This window comes from Crocodylus porosus, unplaced genomic scaffold, assembly GCF_001723895.1.
Source record: "Crocodylus porosus isolate Cpor-Errol unplaced genomic scaffold, CroPor_comp1, whole genome shotgun sequence".
In the NCBI taxonomy this organism is placed as follows: domain Eukaryota; kingdom Metazoa; phylum Chordata; order Crocodylia; family Crocodylidae; genus Crocodylus; species Crocodylus porosus.
Genome location: NW_017728927.1, coordinates 9,124,500 through 9,139,529, shown reverse-complemented (window position 1 = coordinate 9,139,529; position 15,030 = coordinate 9,124,500). Strand labels below are relative to the sequence as shown.

General features: G+C 52.5%; 3 protein-coding genes across 3 annotated transcripts in view; 1 reads left to right on the top strand and 2 right to left on the bottom strand.

The window, feature by feature from the left end:
- FLII (FLII, actin remodeling protein) overlaps positions 1-855 on the bottom strand; it is a 14,678-nt gene extending 13,823 nt beyond the window's left edge. The window contains exon 1 of the mRNA XM_019542140.1: positions 836-855. Within this exon, the coding sequence (XP_019397685.1) occupies positions 836-855 (20 nt within the window). The remainder of the gene's footprint in view (positions 1-835) is intronic.
- Positions 856-1,518: 663 nt separating this feature from the next.
- On the top strand, positions 1,519-6,484 carry MIEF2 (mitochondrial elongation factor 2). The gene is made up of 3 exons (XM_019541928.1): positions 1,519-2,157; positions 2,926-3,106; positions 3,825-6,484. The coding sequence occupies exons 1-3, from the start codon at positions 2,011-2,013 to the stop codon at positions 4,886-4,888; spliced, it is 1,392 nt and encodes a 463-aa protein (XP_019397473.1). The 5' UTR covers positions 1,519-2,010; the 3' UTR covers positions 4,889-6,484.
- Positions 6,485-8,013: 1,529 nt separating this feature from the next.
- The window catches only part of TOP3A (topoisomerase (DNA) III alpha), a 16,012-nt gene continuing 8,995 nt past the window's right edge, over positions 8,014-15,030 (bottom strand). Inside the window, exons 12-19 of the mRNA XM_019541924.1 lie at positions 13,961-14,146; positions 13,407-13,536; positions 12,831-12,944; positions 12,584-12,749; positions 11,970-12,113; positions 11,479-11,601; positions 10,427-11,166; positions 8,014-8,964 (exon numbers count right to left, since the gene is read on the bottom strand). Of these exons, the coding sequence (XP_019397469.1) occupies positions 8,783-8,964; positions 10,427-11,166; positions 11,479-11,601; positions 11,970-12,113; positions 12,584-12,749; positions 12,831-12,944; positions 13,407-13,536; positions 13,961-14,146 (1,785 nt within the window). The 3' untranslated portion in view covers positions 8,014-8,782. The remainder of the gene's footprint in view (positions 8,965-10,426; positions 11,167-11,478; positions 11,602-11,969; positions 12,114-12,583; positions 12,750-12,830; positions 12,945-13,406; positions 13,537-13,960; positions 14,147-15,030) is intronic.

Here is a 15,030-nt window from a genome sequence, read left to right as displayed (position 1 = left end):
CCGGAGCTGCCCCCGCTCGGAGCGGCCGGGGGGATGCGGCCCGGCCCGGCCCGGGGAGCGCTCGGCCTAGTGCGGGCACCGCTTCGGGCACGTGCCGCAGCACCACGCGCGACACACCCGTCGAGGCAGGGGCCGGTCTCTGCCCCGTGCCGAGCGCGCCGCCAGGGCTGAGCGCTTTTCGTCGCCCTCTCGCTCCTGGGATGCAGCGTTTTGCCCCTCGGGGCCTCGCGAGCCTCCCGCTGCCGCGCGCTCCTCTTGCGGGCTGTTCCGGAGAGGCGCCCGCGCAGGCCTGCTGGGCGCGGGGCTGCTGCCGAGGCAGGCCTGGCCCCAGGCCGCCGCTCTTGGCCCTCGGCAGGCTGCCCCAACCAGCGGGAAGCGTCGCCGAGCTCCTCACGCCCTCTGCTCCCGACCTCCGCCGCTGCTTGCGGCTTTTCTCTTCGCGCGGCGACTCGGCTTCCGAGCAAAGCAGAGCCCTGGCTGGGGGCGGCTCGCGCGCCGCGCCCGAGTCGTCCCCGAGGTTTCCAGCCCCGTCGGGCCGAGCTGTGACAGTCGCAGAGCGGCTCGGGGCTGGGGGTAGAAATGCTGTGCTTTGCTGGGAAAGGAGGGCGCGGTGGCGAACCGCCGCGGAGAGGCGGCTTGGGGGGTGAGAACAAGCTGCCCTAGGGCCCGGGGCCTGGCGTGCTTTGCCGGCTGAAGGAAGCAAGATGCCTGCACAGGTGACCTGGAACGGACCTTGCCCCGCGTTGAAGTTTCACAGCCTCCCCGCCAATCCGAAAGGAGGGCCGTGTAGGCTGCGGTGGTTGGTGGCTAACGGTGCTCCATGTTTACCCGGCACCTTATCTCCGTTTCGTACATACTGCGCCTTCCCCGGACTATTGCGTTTCCTCCTCCTGCAAAACAAGGAAGTGCTGGCGAGGGCTGTGACTTGTGCCACCGAGTCGCAAGCGTCTGGGCCGTGCCCGAGCCTGGGCTCCCGGCATCCCACCGCCACTACCACAGACAGGCCAGGCTCTTATCTGGGAGCCGGAGCTGAGCCCTGTCTTGCTTTCGGTTAATTCTCGGCGATGAGCCTGCAACTCCGGGTGCGCTAGATACCTCCCTTTTCCTTCGGGAGCTGGGGAAGACGGATCTGCCTGTGCCCCTTCCCTGCTGCTGTGCCGCCAGGTGCACGGATTCAGTAACCTGTGAAGGCCTCGGTCTTCCTGTTGCAATGTGTCTTTTGACTGCGTCCGGAGTGTCAATAAGCAGGGCTGTCGTAGCGAATGGTGTGCTGGTTGTGGAGGCACGAAGGGGAGGAGTGGGGGGGTCTGAGTCCACGAAGGCAGGAAGGAAGAGCGCGGGGCAAAGTGACTGGTGATGGAGGTGCGTTGGTGTAGAGCCAAGGAAGTGTCTGACCCCAGTATTATTTCCTGCCGTGGCGGGGGGTCGGACTAGATGGTCTACTCAGGGCCCTTCCGACCCTAGAAACTATGAAACTAAGTGCGTGTGAGGAACGAACGGGCCTGCGGTGAGGTGTAATGCGTGTCCACGTTATACCAGGCTCAGGAGCAGACAGACAGGCGGTCGTCTCGGGGTGGCCCACGCAGTAGATGACTGCTACAGGTCCTCAGTGCTAGCCTGTTTAAAATCTGTAGCAAATGGCTAGCTGTGGACAGATGCAGACAAACTCTACGCTGGTGCAGCTTGCTCTTGGCTCGACTCTTTCAGGGGTCATCCTCCATCAGACTGGGTGACGTTATTCCGGTTCAAGCAGTTGTCTTGTCCAGTGGGTTGTACTAGGGTAAGTGTTGGATCCGTCCATGCCCCAGAGACAGCTTTTCTGGGTCTGCTCTGTCCCCCGCGGGGCTTGCAACCTGCTTGTCCGCTCTAGCACGACGTGTTCACCGCGCCCCGGGAAAGCATGGGGAGGATGTCCGTGATTGCCGGTGTCCTCGAACGGTCCCGCAGGCCCGTGGGACCCCGCAGCAGCTCAGTGTCTCGCGCGTTTCTCTCCTCTCTGCAGGGTACGATATGGCTGAGTTCATAGACAAGCAGGGGAAGAGGCAGGACGACCGTGGGCTGGGCGGCGTCATCGACTTCCTCTTGGCCAACACCAGGCTGGTGCTGGGGGTGAGCGGTGCCGCCGTGCTGGCCGTTGCGACGCTGGTGGTGAAACGGGTAAGGCTGGCTGGTTCCCTCTGGAACGGGGGATCGTCAAGCTGGGGCAAGCCGGATTCTCTTTCCAGCGGCTCGTGGTCTCCCTCGGACGGGCTGACCTGAGCCTGTAGAGTCCCTGTGGTCCCAGGATCACCAGAGCCAATGGGTGTCCCTCTGAGGGATGGGAGAGGACATGAGAGGATCTTGCCCAGCATCTCCAGATGTTGCTTGTTGTGGCAATATGTCTTTCTGTTAGAGACGACGATCCTTGGGCATCCCCTTCTCCTTTCCTGGCTTTGCGGGGATCTGGCACCCCGTATCTTCATGTGAAGGAAGGGCAGGTGTCCGAGTGGGTTGCCTGTGCTGCGCACACGAGAGGCTCTGTGGGGGAAAGTCCTACTCTTTACAGCTTGAATAAGACCTAGCAAACTCTGTGACTTTCCCAAGGCAGCAGAACTGATCTGTGGGGACGGGGGGGAATCCCGATCCGAGGTATTTTGAGAGCGGTACCGCTGAATCCTGGGGGCTTTTAGCCTTTGTTGCACCCTCCACAAGCCTTGAGGCTCCCTCCATAGCAGGGTGTGCGGACACCTCCAATACTGCTGCTTTCTGCCTTGTGAGACCTCCAGTGCTGCAATAAACGCTAGCATGGAAAATGTCTGTAGACCTGCTGGTTTCTGGCAGGATGGATGCTTTAGCTGCCGAGGCGGGTGCAGTCATTCAGATAACAGCAGCTGGCAGGAGCAGCGATACACTTGCATACCTTCCTTCTTCCATCCCCGCCCTCAGATGATCGACCGAGCCACCAGCTCGCCTGACGAGGACGATGCCAAAGCAGAGCAGAAGTCCATCGAGGAGAGCTGGCAGGATCTGAGTTTGCTCAAGGCACCGCAGAAGCCCCCCAAGAAGCCAAGCAGGGAGGACCTCAGCGAGCCTCTGCTGCCTCTGCCTCTAACCCAGCCTGTCCAAGGTCAATGTCCTGGCTTTTCCCAAGCTTTTAGGTAGTGTTAATCTCTCCTTGAAACCTCGAGCTGCCCTGGATGTTTGCTGCATGTTGCTGCAGTGTCGACTTATTGTCCCAGGTGGTAGGATCCTGTTGTAACCCCTCCATCCAGGGGTTCAGGCTAGCCTCCTGCTCCTGAAGGACTCTCGCTGCTTCCCCTTCCTCTGCAGCTAGCTCATCCCACACCCAGCATTTGCCTGGCTTCCCACGGGGGTAAACTCGCCCGTGGTCCGCCACGCGGCTGACTCGTCGTGGGCGCCCAAGAGTTCTGAGCTCGTTGCTGATCTGTGTAGCAGAGCTGGGTATCCTCACTCCCGAGTCCCCCTGCCATGCAGGCCAGGTAGCGGTGAGGTGAGGTTTGCCTTGAACCTGTAAACCCTGGTTGCGGCTTTCCTCTAGAGACTCCCAACCCTTAGTCACTTTTGAGCCTCCAGAATGTCAAAATGCCACTTTACAGAACCATCACCTAAATTATACTGATATTGTGCCTGTCCCCAGTGGGATTTGGGCACCTCGGTAGACCTCCAGAAGACGCTCCCAGAGTCCTCGGTGTTGATCAGTTTGCTCCCTTCAAATTGCCACCCTGGTATCTGCTGCTGGGGCTGCTTTGTATGCTGGGATGCAGGTGGGCAGGCCTCTCGGTCTACGTATCCACTCATGATCTTTATTCTCTGCCCTATTGCAGAGCCACGCGAACATCCTGCCTCCCTGGAGACTCTCTGCGCAGAGTCCAGACCTCTGCTTTGCCTCACGTTACAGGAGAAACTCCTCTCTTACTATAACAACCGCGCTGCCATCCCAGAGCCGGAAGCAGCCCTGGGGAGGCAGCTTGCAAAGGACGTCTGTGTGGAACTGCAGAACTTCCTGCAAAACAAGTACCCGGAGCTGCCCTTCGGCGGGATGGTTCTCAGCGGTTCCCTCCTCAATGACCTCCAGGTGGTTGCTGCCGACCACGTTGACTTCCTGCTGCCTGTGGCACTCGAAGCTGCGCTCTGGCAGCTGATCCCTGGGGAGGACACCGTTGTGAAAAACCCCCAGTGCTGGATGATCAGGCGGACCGACTTGGACTACTTCCCGAGGGGGAGCAGTCCCTGGGACCGGTTCCTGGTGGGTGGGTACCTCTCGTCCAGCGCGCTCGGCGAGATGATCCATAAAATGCTGGAGACCTCCGTCAACTGGCCGGTCATAGGCAGCATGCTGGAGTGCGTCATCAGACCGACGGTGGCTTCTGAGGACCTGAAGCTGGAGGTCGAGCACTGTCGGGTTCAGCTGAATGTAGCCCTCTATCCAGTGGTGAGGGTGGAGGACAAGGTTCTTCTGGCCAAGCCTCCCAGGGGACTTGTGGAAAACCTCTGGCAACAAAGCTTTTATGCAGCGGAGGTCTCCAGACTCAAACATCTGGATGCTGGAGACTCGGGTGTCAGGCAGCTCTGCCTCAAAATCTGGAAGGCGGTCTGCAGAGACCACCCCTCCTTGGGCAGACTGACTGGCAGTCACTTGACTCACGTCCTCCTCCACCTCAGCGAGGTGGAGCGGGACTGGGCAGAGGCCACCTTGGCCACCAGGTTCCAGCAAATGATCGAGGAGCTGGTGGGCTACCTGGAGAGAGGCTTTCTCCCATGCTATTTCGACAGTAGGATCAACCTGTTCCACGAGCTGCTGGAAGAGGAAATCGATGAGATGGGGTACGCGCTCTACAGCGCTGTATCCGAGCCAGCCCTCCTGCTGAAGGAAGGCGCCTGTAAATGAACTGTGAGGCTGGGAGCTCCCGAGCATAGGTTTTGCACATCTCCGAGCTAAGCGGATTGCCGAAGTATCTAACTTTTGTAGGTGATGCCTTGCACTTAATGAAAGAGAAGCAGGCACTTCCTGAACAAAATGTGCCTGAGCGAAGGGACAGGGGGATCAGACATGGAGCCCATCGGCTCCGGGTCTCCCAGTTCAAATCTGGCCTGTGTCTACAGTAATTAGGAGCCTGATGCCATCCATTTGATGACTGGGGCGTCTGTGAAATGAGTTTGGTCTCTGTCCAGTTCCTGTTGAACTAGTATCTGTGCCAACCCCCCATCACAGCAAGGTACCTTCCACACCACCATGGGCCTGGACGCCAAGCTTCTCATTCCTAGAGGCAGTTCCCCAGACTAGAGCGTTTGCCAGTGAGCGTGCAAGAAGCTGCACGTTGCCAGTGCTTGAATTATGCAGCTTGGCTGTGCGTAAGCTGGACTACAGGCTCCGGGGCTGTCTGGGCAGCTCTCACCAGCACTAAATTCACTCTTGAAGTGCCAGACTCCAAATGTATATTTCTGGGTGAGGGAGCAGGGGTTAAAACCCTCTTTCTCTAAGCAAATCTGCAAGCCCAGCACATTTGCCATTCTGAAAAGGACTTGATGGAGAATAGGTAGTAACTGAATATGCATTACCAGATAGATATTGCCATAGCAAATCCAAATGCAGTCTTATTTGCTGAAGCACCTTCAATGTTAATACAGCTGCCAAGCAAAATGAGCTTAAATCCAGTTGCTTGTTCTGTTAGCGTTTAGCTCGTTTGGAGGAGAGTGTTTTAATGCTATGTATTCAGTGCCATAACTTCAAGCCTGATGTTGAAACACCCTTCCCTAACATGCCTGTTTGCTACAAACCCAGTAGTAGGACGGGTTGTGGCTGTTGAGGGAGAGGGGGATCTGCTTACTGCAAGGAGGTTCCCACAGGGTCTTTCAGAATAGATGGGACTGAATCCTGCTCCAGCTTTGGAAGTACTGCAAGCTCGGCAGGTTGCTATTTCCCATCTACGCTGTTAGACAGGACAGGGCTCCCACTCCCAGGTTTAGGCTGCGTCACAACACACCATCTTGACCGCGCCTCTCAGTTTTTCAGGCAATGCTCTCTTATACATATGTTGCTGCTATTTAAAGAGCCCGGCCCCACAGACGGCTTGAAAAGCAGCGGGGGGCAGGCTGGGGGACAGCGCTTTAAATTGGAAGGCTTGCTGTTGGCGAGAGCTGGAATGATCTTCTGCTTGTCTTTATTTTAAGAATAAGTTGCTTTTTCGAGTGGCTGCTAATAGGCTTATTTTGGCTCTATTCCAAGTACTAGGACATTACTTCTGACTTCAGAATCATGCCAGGTTTTCAGTGTGGCAGGGGGCGTTACTCCTGCTAACTCTGAACGTATGTACTGTGACTCGGTTTTCCTTGCAGAGAGATTTGTTTGTTTAGGAGCAGGGAGGGGAAACCTCTCTCTCTGCATCTCAATTTCCTGTGATCTAAAGATGACTTGATCTATAGGAACAAAAGCACTTCTCAAGTGCGATTCTCTAGCAATGAGAATAAAGCCTCGCTGTCTAACGGGGTCTCTTGTGTCGGGTAGCAGCATTATATGTATCCCAATAGTGATACTCATATTACTAGAGGAATGAGTGCCTTCTGCTCCTCAAGTGATGCACACAAGCACGAGTTATGGTGAACTGCTGTCTTCCCTCGCACGTAAAATTCTGCTTGTAGAAATGGCACAAAACAAGCTTATGGTCAGGACCCTTCATTCTAGCTCCCACTGAGCACAAGGCAGCTGGATGTTTTATATTGTTAACGCATAGGTCCTGCTTTTTTAGCCAAGCGCTTGGAAAATCACTTCAGGTGCCCAAATGCCACCCACCCTCAAACCCCACAACTGGGAACAGCCCACACTGCTAACACACATTCACCATACTGCTTGCTGGCCAGGCACCTTTCTTCTGTCCGTGACATCGGCTGCAGCCGTAATAGCGCAGACAAGTTCTGCCCTGGTATCCAGCCAGCTGGGTGACTGCATCACAAAGTTTTTTTTAATCTGGTTGTTCTAGCTAGCAGGGCTGAGGTTTATTTTTAGGCTACACTTGCTTGTAGCAGTGGGAGTGAGGGAAGAAGGGAGTAAAATAGTACATGTGGTATCTCTGCTGACCTCATTCTGTGTGACTTAGGCACAATACCAGGAGAATCACTGCAAAGTTATTTGAAGGTGGGGAAGCTGCCAGAATTCAATATAAGGAAAGATCCTTTTTCTCCTCCCTTTCCTGGCCCTCAGGCATATTTAAAATAGGACTGATTATCTGGAAAGAAGATGGAAGGAAGTCGTGTAGCTCCACTGACTTTAGAGTTGTTCCTCACATACTCCAGAGCACAGTGAAACCAGGATTACATGTCTGTTGGAGTGAATGACTGGAGGTGTTCCATCTCTGCTCTCATTCCCCCCCCTCCACCTCTTCTGCCTGCTGCCCCTTTGCCCTCAGACTGACAAAGGACTTGCTTTTTATATTTAGAAAGCTATGTAGGATTTCTGGACACTGGTAGCAGTATCTCCATTAACCCTGCTGCTATGGAGGGGCTGGCCTCTTCCAGACCTGCAGGAAAGCAGTTGCATTCAACTTGGGAAGACCTGAAATGAAGATTGTGTGTTTTTATTTTATTCTGTACAGTCACATTTAACATTTCCAAAACCAGAGCTAGAACTTCAATCCAGCAGTCCGGAGAAGAGGAAGGAGTTGAATAGCCTGCCTGAAACTCCTGCCCCTTCCATTTCAGGTACCTGCAGTGTCCTTTAACTGGCTCTCTAGTCTGGAGCAAGACCAGGCATCAGATGCAGTACATACAAAGCAAAGTTCAGGCTCAGGTCCCCTTCCTTTCTCCCCATTCCTCCCCCAACTTTGCAGATCAGTTCTAAATAAAGCTGCTTGGGCTGGCTGCCAGACAGCAGCCATGTTCCTGAGAATGAGGGAATGGAAACAGCTCAGTCTGCACTGGCTGCTCAGAACTCCCTTACTAAGTTTGTCAGATTTGTTGATGCACAAGGTGGAGACAGTCCCTGGCCACCCACTGCTAAAACTTTACCACAGAGGCAAGTTAAAATAAATTCTCCTTTTAATCAAAAGCATGGTGACCTGATCGAAATGAACTGTGTGACCCAGCAGCTCCATCTCTTTCCTCTGACAGCTTGAGTGAATGTGGATCACAGCTCATTTCCTGGCACTTTACATGAAGCTTTGCCTTTGGAAGACAGAGCCAAGACTGGCTTTCCCTGCAGCTCTTCCTCTTCAGAGACAAGGGACAGAGCTGGAAACAGTGGAGCAGATCAGTCAGTGTAGCTACTCCACCCTAAAAGATGGATTTTTGTTCTTTAACTAACCGTGGTGCTCTCCTTCCCCCCGCAAACACAACAGCCGCTGTTCAGTAGCAGTCAACTCTTTAAGTTAGCAGCTAAGAGTCCTTTTCTGCCCTTCAGGAGAGCAGCCAACACTATAGCATCTTGTCCAGAGCTGTCTAGGAACAGACCCATCATCTTGTGCCTGTAACTATACTGCTTAAGACAAACTCTCCCATAAATCATCCAAGAGACAGCAGCTGAAATCAGGCAACAGTCGTAGCAGCTGAGCCTCCTTCAGAAGTGAGTCCAGCTTTCAACTGGAGCCGAATGAAGCCTCCAGCGGTTTGTGGTGCATGGAGTACGCTCCGTCACCAGCGGCAGGCAGATTTCTTAGCCAGCATTTCCAGGAAGGCAGGCACGTGAGGAATCTCTGCTGCATGCTGGCTTTTAAAATCCATTTCCCCACTACTGATGTACCCCAGGACTCCAGATTGTTCAGTTTGCTTCTGCAAGGGTGTCCTGCCTCCCTCAGTGGTTCTGGGGACAAGTCTTCCTGGTGTGACCAGGCTGGTGGCAAATCCCACAGGTCCGTGGTCTCTTCACGGTTGGCCCCTTCGAGGAGAAATTATCTGGCCTTTTAGCTTTGCTTCCTGCTCCTCTTGGGAACCCCTGGTCCCCAAAATGGTTTGAAGAGAAGTCCACAGATGCCCCTGTACAAATTAAAACACCATTTGTATTGTATCTGTGCACTTTTATACACACCCCAAGGCAGTAGCTGTGGGAGTCAAGGACAGATGCAGTTAGGAAGCCTGGGTTCAAACTAGGAGTCGGAGTCAGACATTTATTATCCTCACTATTCAAATTGTCCTTGGATCCAAAGCTGCTTCTGTCCCATAGCTGGCTGTGCTAGGGCAGGATATCCAAACAGGAAGCTGCCCCCCACCCCCTTGTTAACATGATCTAGTCCAGTGATTCCCAATCTGTGGTATGTGTACAACCTGTCAGTGGTATGCGTTAACAGATTTATTATAATTTCTTTATGACAAATTTGCTGGTGGTATCATTTTAAATTTGGTAGTGCACAGTCTGTCAGAGTTTGGGAACCACTGAGCTAGTCTATATCCAAAATGGGAGCCCCACAAGTTATAGAAAAATAGGGTCATCTGGGCCCGACTGAGGCCACCCTCTGTTCTGGCTGCGCCCACCCTAAGCCAGCCCTTGTCCGTGGTATAGTCTGAGTTTTAACAACAGCTGTAGTTATTTCATTCCCTTACCAGTTTGCTAGAAATGCCAGCTCATGAGTCCCTTCTGCCAGGAGAAAGCTGCTGCATATTTAAGCAGGGCCCTCACATCCCCTCTGACAATCCTGTATTTACTATAACTGGCAATGACCAATAATGGTCAGGAAGTGCCCATTTCAGGGCCCCAGGCTTTGTGATCTGACAGCACTGTAGGAGGAACATGATGAAAGCAACTCCCCCTTGTACAATCACCATCTGTGACAGAGGAGAGCAAGAGAAAGGGAACGCAAAGGCAGCAGCTCAGCCTCCCCAGCAGGTAAGAGGCAGCTGTAGCACCAGCAGAGGGGAGATGTGCTCTCCTTCTCAGTGTCTTCGTCTTCACTTCCTAATATCTGATGGCATCTGACAAAGTAAGCTGTTGCTTACGAAAGCTTATGCATCTCTGAATTGGCCTATAAGGTACAATTCTGCCCTGCCTTTCTCTGGGCTTCGAGCTAACCTAGCTAAATACCTCTCTGCTTCTTCACAGCTGACTGGAAAGGCTTTCCCATGCAAGAGGTCAGCTTTAGGCAAGCAGTTTGGTACTGCCCACCCACTTAACTGTCCCAGCAGGCAGTGTCCGGGCTTATGAATGCATCAGCTTAGAATTAAACCTGGAGCAGGTCATACCCTAACTCTGGTTAACAGAACAGGCTACTTAAGCCAGGCTCTGAGGTAAACTGTTGTTACAAGGTGACTTCATTGCAATTAAAAGAAGGGGACACATTGCCTTGAAGGCTGAGGTTTCAGAAAGAGGGAAACTATCCTGGTCCTACTCGTCATTTTGTAGCTGCAGGCATCCTTTTATGGGCCCCGTGTGTGACACATGACCTGTACTGTCCTTCACTGCTGCTTTAAAATTCAACCCCCAGCCACCGTCTCCCAGTCTCACCTGGGGCCACATTCTCGTCTGCCCACAGAAAGAAGCCGCACTGCTGGTCCCGGGGCTTTGGGCAAGTGTGGAACTGCCGCCCTTTGTTGGGTCCATCTTTCTGGACCGTGCGTGTGATAGCTGGCTGGTTGCAGTTGCAAACATTGCTGCCCCCTCCTCCAGCATCTCGACTGCTGCTCTGGTAGTGTCCCTGGCCTCTCCCTCCTTCTGGGCTGTGGAAACCCACAGGGGACCTTTCACCAAAGGAAGCTGGCGATGCAAAGCCCCCAGGCGCTGCATTGCTCCTGTCCTCGGCCTGCTGATCCACCCACAGGAAGAAGTTGCAGCTGCTAGCACTGCACTTGTAGAACTGCCTGCCTTGGTTGGGCCCGTCCTTCCGCACGGTGAGCAGCACTGCCGCCTGCCCGCAGTTGCACATCACTGCATTGTTCTCGTCAGCAGCTACAGCCAGGCGAGGAGCAGTGCTGGGCAGCCTCGTGCCCCTGGGTCCTAGGAACCCAATTGGCGGGTTCGTGGCTGGCCTCCTGTGGCCATTCTCATTGCTAGCCATTCGGTTAAGGGAATGGCTGACTTGCAGGTGGTTGTCTGCCTGGCCAGCTGCTGATGCAGGTTGCGGCAATCCTTGTAAATACTGCAGGTCCAAGGTGTCTCTCAGCAACTTGTCGCAGCCTCCGATGCAGCCAACAAATTCCAGGGGCAGGAGAGGGGGGGCACTCCCTTGCTTGAGCTTAAATTTCAGCCTAAGGAGACAGAAGAATTCAAATCTCTTGGCTCACAGGGTTCTCTCTAGCCCACTACCTGTACTGGAGCCCCAGGGATCTCTGCTTATTCCTCTCTTCCCATCCTCCCCACAGCCATGTGCTACATCTATCAACTTTCTAGTCTAAAACAGTTAAGCCCACCTTTTATTTGGCTATAGCTATAGGCAGCACCCTTCCCAGTACTGCCTCTGTAGCTCTCCGAGCTGGAATGGTACAAGGACATGCACAAACTGTCCTGCCAGTATGTACTACAGATCAGTGTCTGTCTGGTGCCTCACTTGCACTGCTCACCTGTGAACTGGATGGGGCTTGCACACAGCACAGATGCTGTCGTCCTTGCTGACTTCCAGCACAAAGTCAGGAAACCAGACAGCAGCTTTGCAAGCAGGATACCCCATGCAGGCAAGGTAAAACCTGCAGTGGAATAAAGAGGGCAGAAAGAAGAAGAATCAGAGAACTTATCAGCCCTTCTACCCACAGCTGGAAACCTAGGAAGGGACTCAGCCAACACCTGCTACAAAGGGAAGGATTTGTAAAGCAAATGTGTGCTCCAGAAAGAGTGGGGTCAGATGGACATACACAGCTCTGGCTTCTGAGCCTAGTAAGGAGGAGGCGGTGGCGGGCTGGTGTGGCTTCACACACTGGTACTGGTGACTCAGGCTGGTGAGATGCATTGCTAGGAGGCATAGCTGGTGACTGCTTTGCCCTATACTGAGCTGCAAGGGGAAGCCACATTAAAGCAGCACATGGGGTTGTGTTCTGCACCAGTGGAGATCACTGACCCTCCATTCTTCCTAGTCTTTAGGACCATGTCACTGTTGCACCGAGGACATTTCCGGATGGCAGCTGGTGTTTCGGGGTAGAGCTCCTCTCCTTGAGCCACTTCTCTGACTGTTCCAAAGTACTGAGACAAAGCCTGGTCCAGCCTAGAAAGAAATGCACACACATTCCCATTTGCTTCCACTGCAGTGAGCAATTGCTTCCTCTCATTTTCCACTAGCTGGAAGCTGCTATTTAGTAGCTGCCACTTGCAAGTGCAGCGCCTTTGTGTTTCCAACTCCACAGTAAACACAGTTAGGAATGTACCAAGGAACAATGCATCCAGGGCAGCCTCAGTGGGGGGTCCAAACCCACGGAAGTCAGCGCAGACTGACATCAGCTTAGATGGACCTGATTAGATTCAGAACTAATCTAAACCAATGAAGGATTGTTACAAGGTACTGGTTCATGATAATGCAGCCTGCTCCAAGTCATTCCTTCCTTACAGATGCTTATGCATCCTAGGCAGAATTTCAGGAAACTCATCTGGTGTGTTCAGACAGCGGGCTAAGCCAAAGGTATGAAGCCAAAGCATTCGTGTGCTCTACTGTCCTAGGAGATGTTTCCTAACACTCACTTGTTGGCTTTGGCCACTGCTTCAATGAAGACTTGCTTGTACTTCTCTATCTGCTGCCTCAGCACTACAGACTTGTCTTTCTTCCCCTCGCAGATCAGTTTCAGGTCAGCCTCCAACTCAGCTCGAAGGTTAGGCTTTGACATCTCGTAGCCCATGGAATCGTAACCTGAGGAACAGTAATTAGCTGAGAATAGGAAGAAGGGAAGCAGCCAGGACCTGCCTGCCTCATGAGAAGTGCTGTCCTTACCTTCTACCAGCCCCATGCCCAGATGGCCTGGAAGGAACCTCTGCTCTGGAGTGAGCCCCACATACATTCGTGCCTTGATGGTCTCAATGTGCTCAGCATGAGTGGCGTCAGTCCCTGAAAGCAGAATTGCAGCTGGTGAGCATGCTCACATGAATGAGCAGCCCTGTCACTGACTCTTCAAGGAGGAAGCTCCCCTTTGTGCAACACCAGCTGCTGGAACAGAAAACAGTTTATAGGGAGTGGGGTGAGCTCAGTGGCTGCTATTGTCTCCCACCACTCCAGTGCCAATTGTAAGGATGTACTGATGGGCCTAATGGGATCCTGTATAGACTGAGCTGTGCAGTTTAGAGCACTGGACACACTTTGAGTCCCAGAGGGACTCCACATTTTGCCTGGAGATCGTTCTCTAACTATTCCCTATGTCATTTTGGGAATACAAGTATCCTGGTTACAAGCAGGTAACTTGCCCCTTTGCAAAAACAGACAGACTGTTACACTTTAGACAACCAAGAAAGAAGAGGCTTATGAATGCCACCTTGCTAAGGACAGCACAGTCCATGTGCTACAGGCACTGACCAATGCCATGTTTGTCCATGAGTGCAATGAGATCAGCTTCTGTGAGGAGCTGGGGCGGGCTCGTCTCCCCATCCACCATCTCCACCGTGGTAGGTTGAAAACGAGACCCTCTCTCATACACTGGGATGACCTAAACGAGGGAGGAAGAAAAGGAAAATCTGTAGTGAAACCTGAACTGGTGCTATGCCTGTGAGGGATGTTTCTCACAGAGGTTATCAGGTTTGGAGTGTTGCATACAGCAGGTAAAAAAGAAAAAACAGGTTCAGGATGATTCAACAGTGCCTTTTTTGGAGACTTATGGACAGCACCAAGACGTCTGCAAAATGAAGTCAGGCCTCTCTCACTTGAACACAAAGGGAGATAGCCACTGACACACTAAACCGTAAAGAGGTTGGCAGATGCCTCCAGTCAAGAAGTGGTCCTACTGGTAACACGTTATCAGAGACTCCCAAGAACTACGGAAACTTAGACACTGGGGCAATATACTAAACTCACTTTCATCACAACACTTTTTCAGTTTAACATCATACATGTTCTTTGCTCGAGGGCATTACCTTGTCACTCCACTTGTCATATGGATACACATCCAGGTAGTTTCTGGCGAGGATCATTAACCCTTGAGCAATAAACCGCTCATTGGCGATATCGATCTCCACAGTGGTTTCCTGTCCTTTGGCATCTTGAGAGCAGCAAGCCAAGAAATGACGCACGATGAGTTCATACAGTCTCTGCTCGTTCCCCTAATGCCAGACATTTAAAGAAAAGGACAGAGTTCCCCCAGTTAAAAAAAAGCACCATTCTGGTTTTCTTCATGTTTTGTTAGAGATCGAGGTATTTCAGTCTTACAACCCTAGTAGGGGTAGAATGAAGCCTAGTCCTGCTGAATCTGGGATTCTTGGCAACAGAAGGGGAGATACAGGAACTCACAGGGAGTGCAGGTCAGAACCAAGAGACACAGGTCCATGCTTCACTGCTGACAAAGGCAAGCTACTTGACCTTTGTGCCTTAATTCCCATCTGTAAAATACATCCCTAGAAGTCCTTCTACTCCAAAGCTCTTGAAGATCTCTTCCTAAGGCACTTTAGATTCCTTACTTGGCGGTTTTAGGTCAGGACTTGCTATATAGACACGAGTGGATTAGTTCAAAAGGAATTCCAAGAAGAAAAATGTCTGGTACAAAGAAAAGCAACATTTCCTCTCGTCTAAGACGAAGGAGAAAGTGTTTTAGTGGCAGCAAATAGGATAAACGAGGGAACTATAACCGAACATCTCACTATAAGTCAACACACTTAAGTGACAGGAGGCATAGATTTAGAATCATAGAAAATTAGGGTCAGAAGGGATCTCAGGAGGTCATCTAGTCCAACCCCCTACTCAAAGCAGGATAAGCCCCAACTAGATCATCCTAGCCAGGGCTTTGTCAAGCCACAGCTTAAAAGCCTCCAAGGATGGAGATTCCACCATCTCTCTTGGTTTGGCTATGGTCAATCCTTCCAGATCATGGTATATGTGAGAGGTCACAAAGACCTTTGGCATATATTTCATAGATTTCATAGACATTAGGGCTGGAAGGGACCTCGGGAGATCATCGAGTCCAGCCCCCTGCCCAAAAGGCAGGAAGTCA

Excerpts from the sequence above, each read along its gene's own strand:
- MIEF2 (XM_019541928.1), top strand. The coding sequence starts at position 2,011 with ATGGCTGAGTTCATAGACAAGCAGGGGAAGAGGCAGGACGACCGTGGG. Across the intron at positions 2,158-2,925 it reads CGACGCTGGTGGTGAAACGG|ATGATCGACCGAGCCACCAG; the intron begins GTAAGGCTGGCT and ends CCCCGCCCTCAG. Across the intron at positions 3,107-3,824 it reads TCTAACCCAGCCTGTCCAAG|AGCCACGCGAACATCCTGCC; the intron begins GTCAATGTCCTG and ends GCCCTATTGCAG.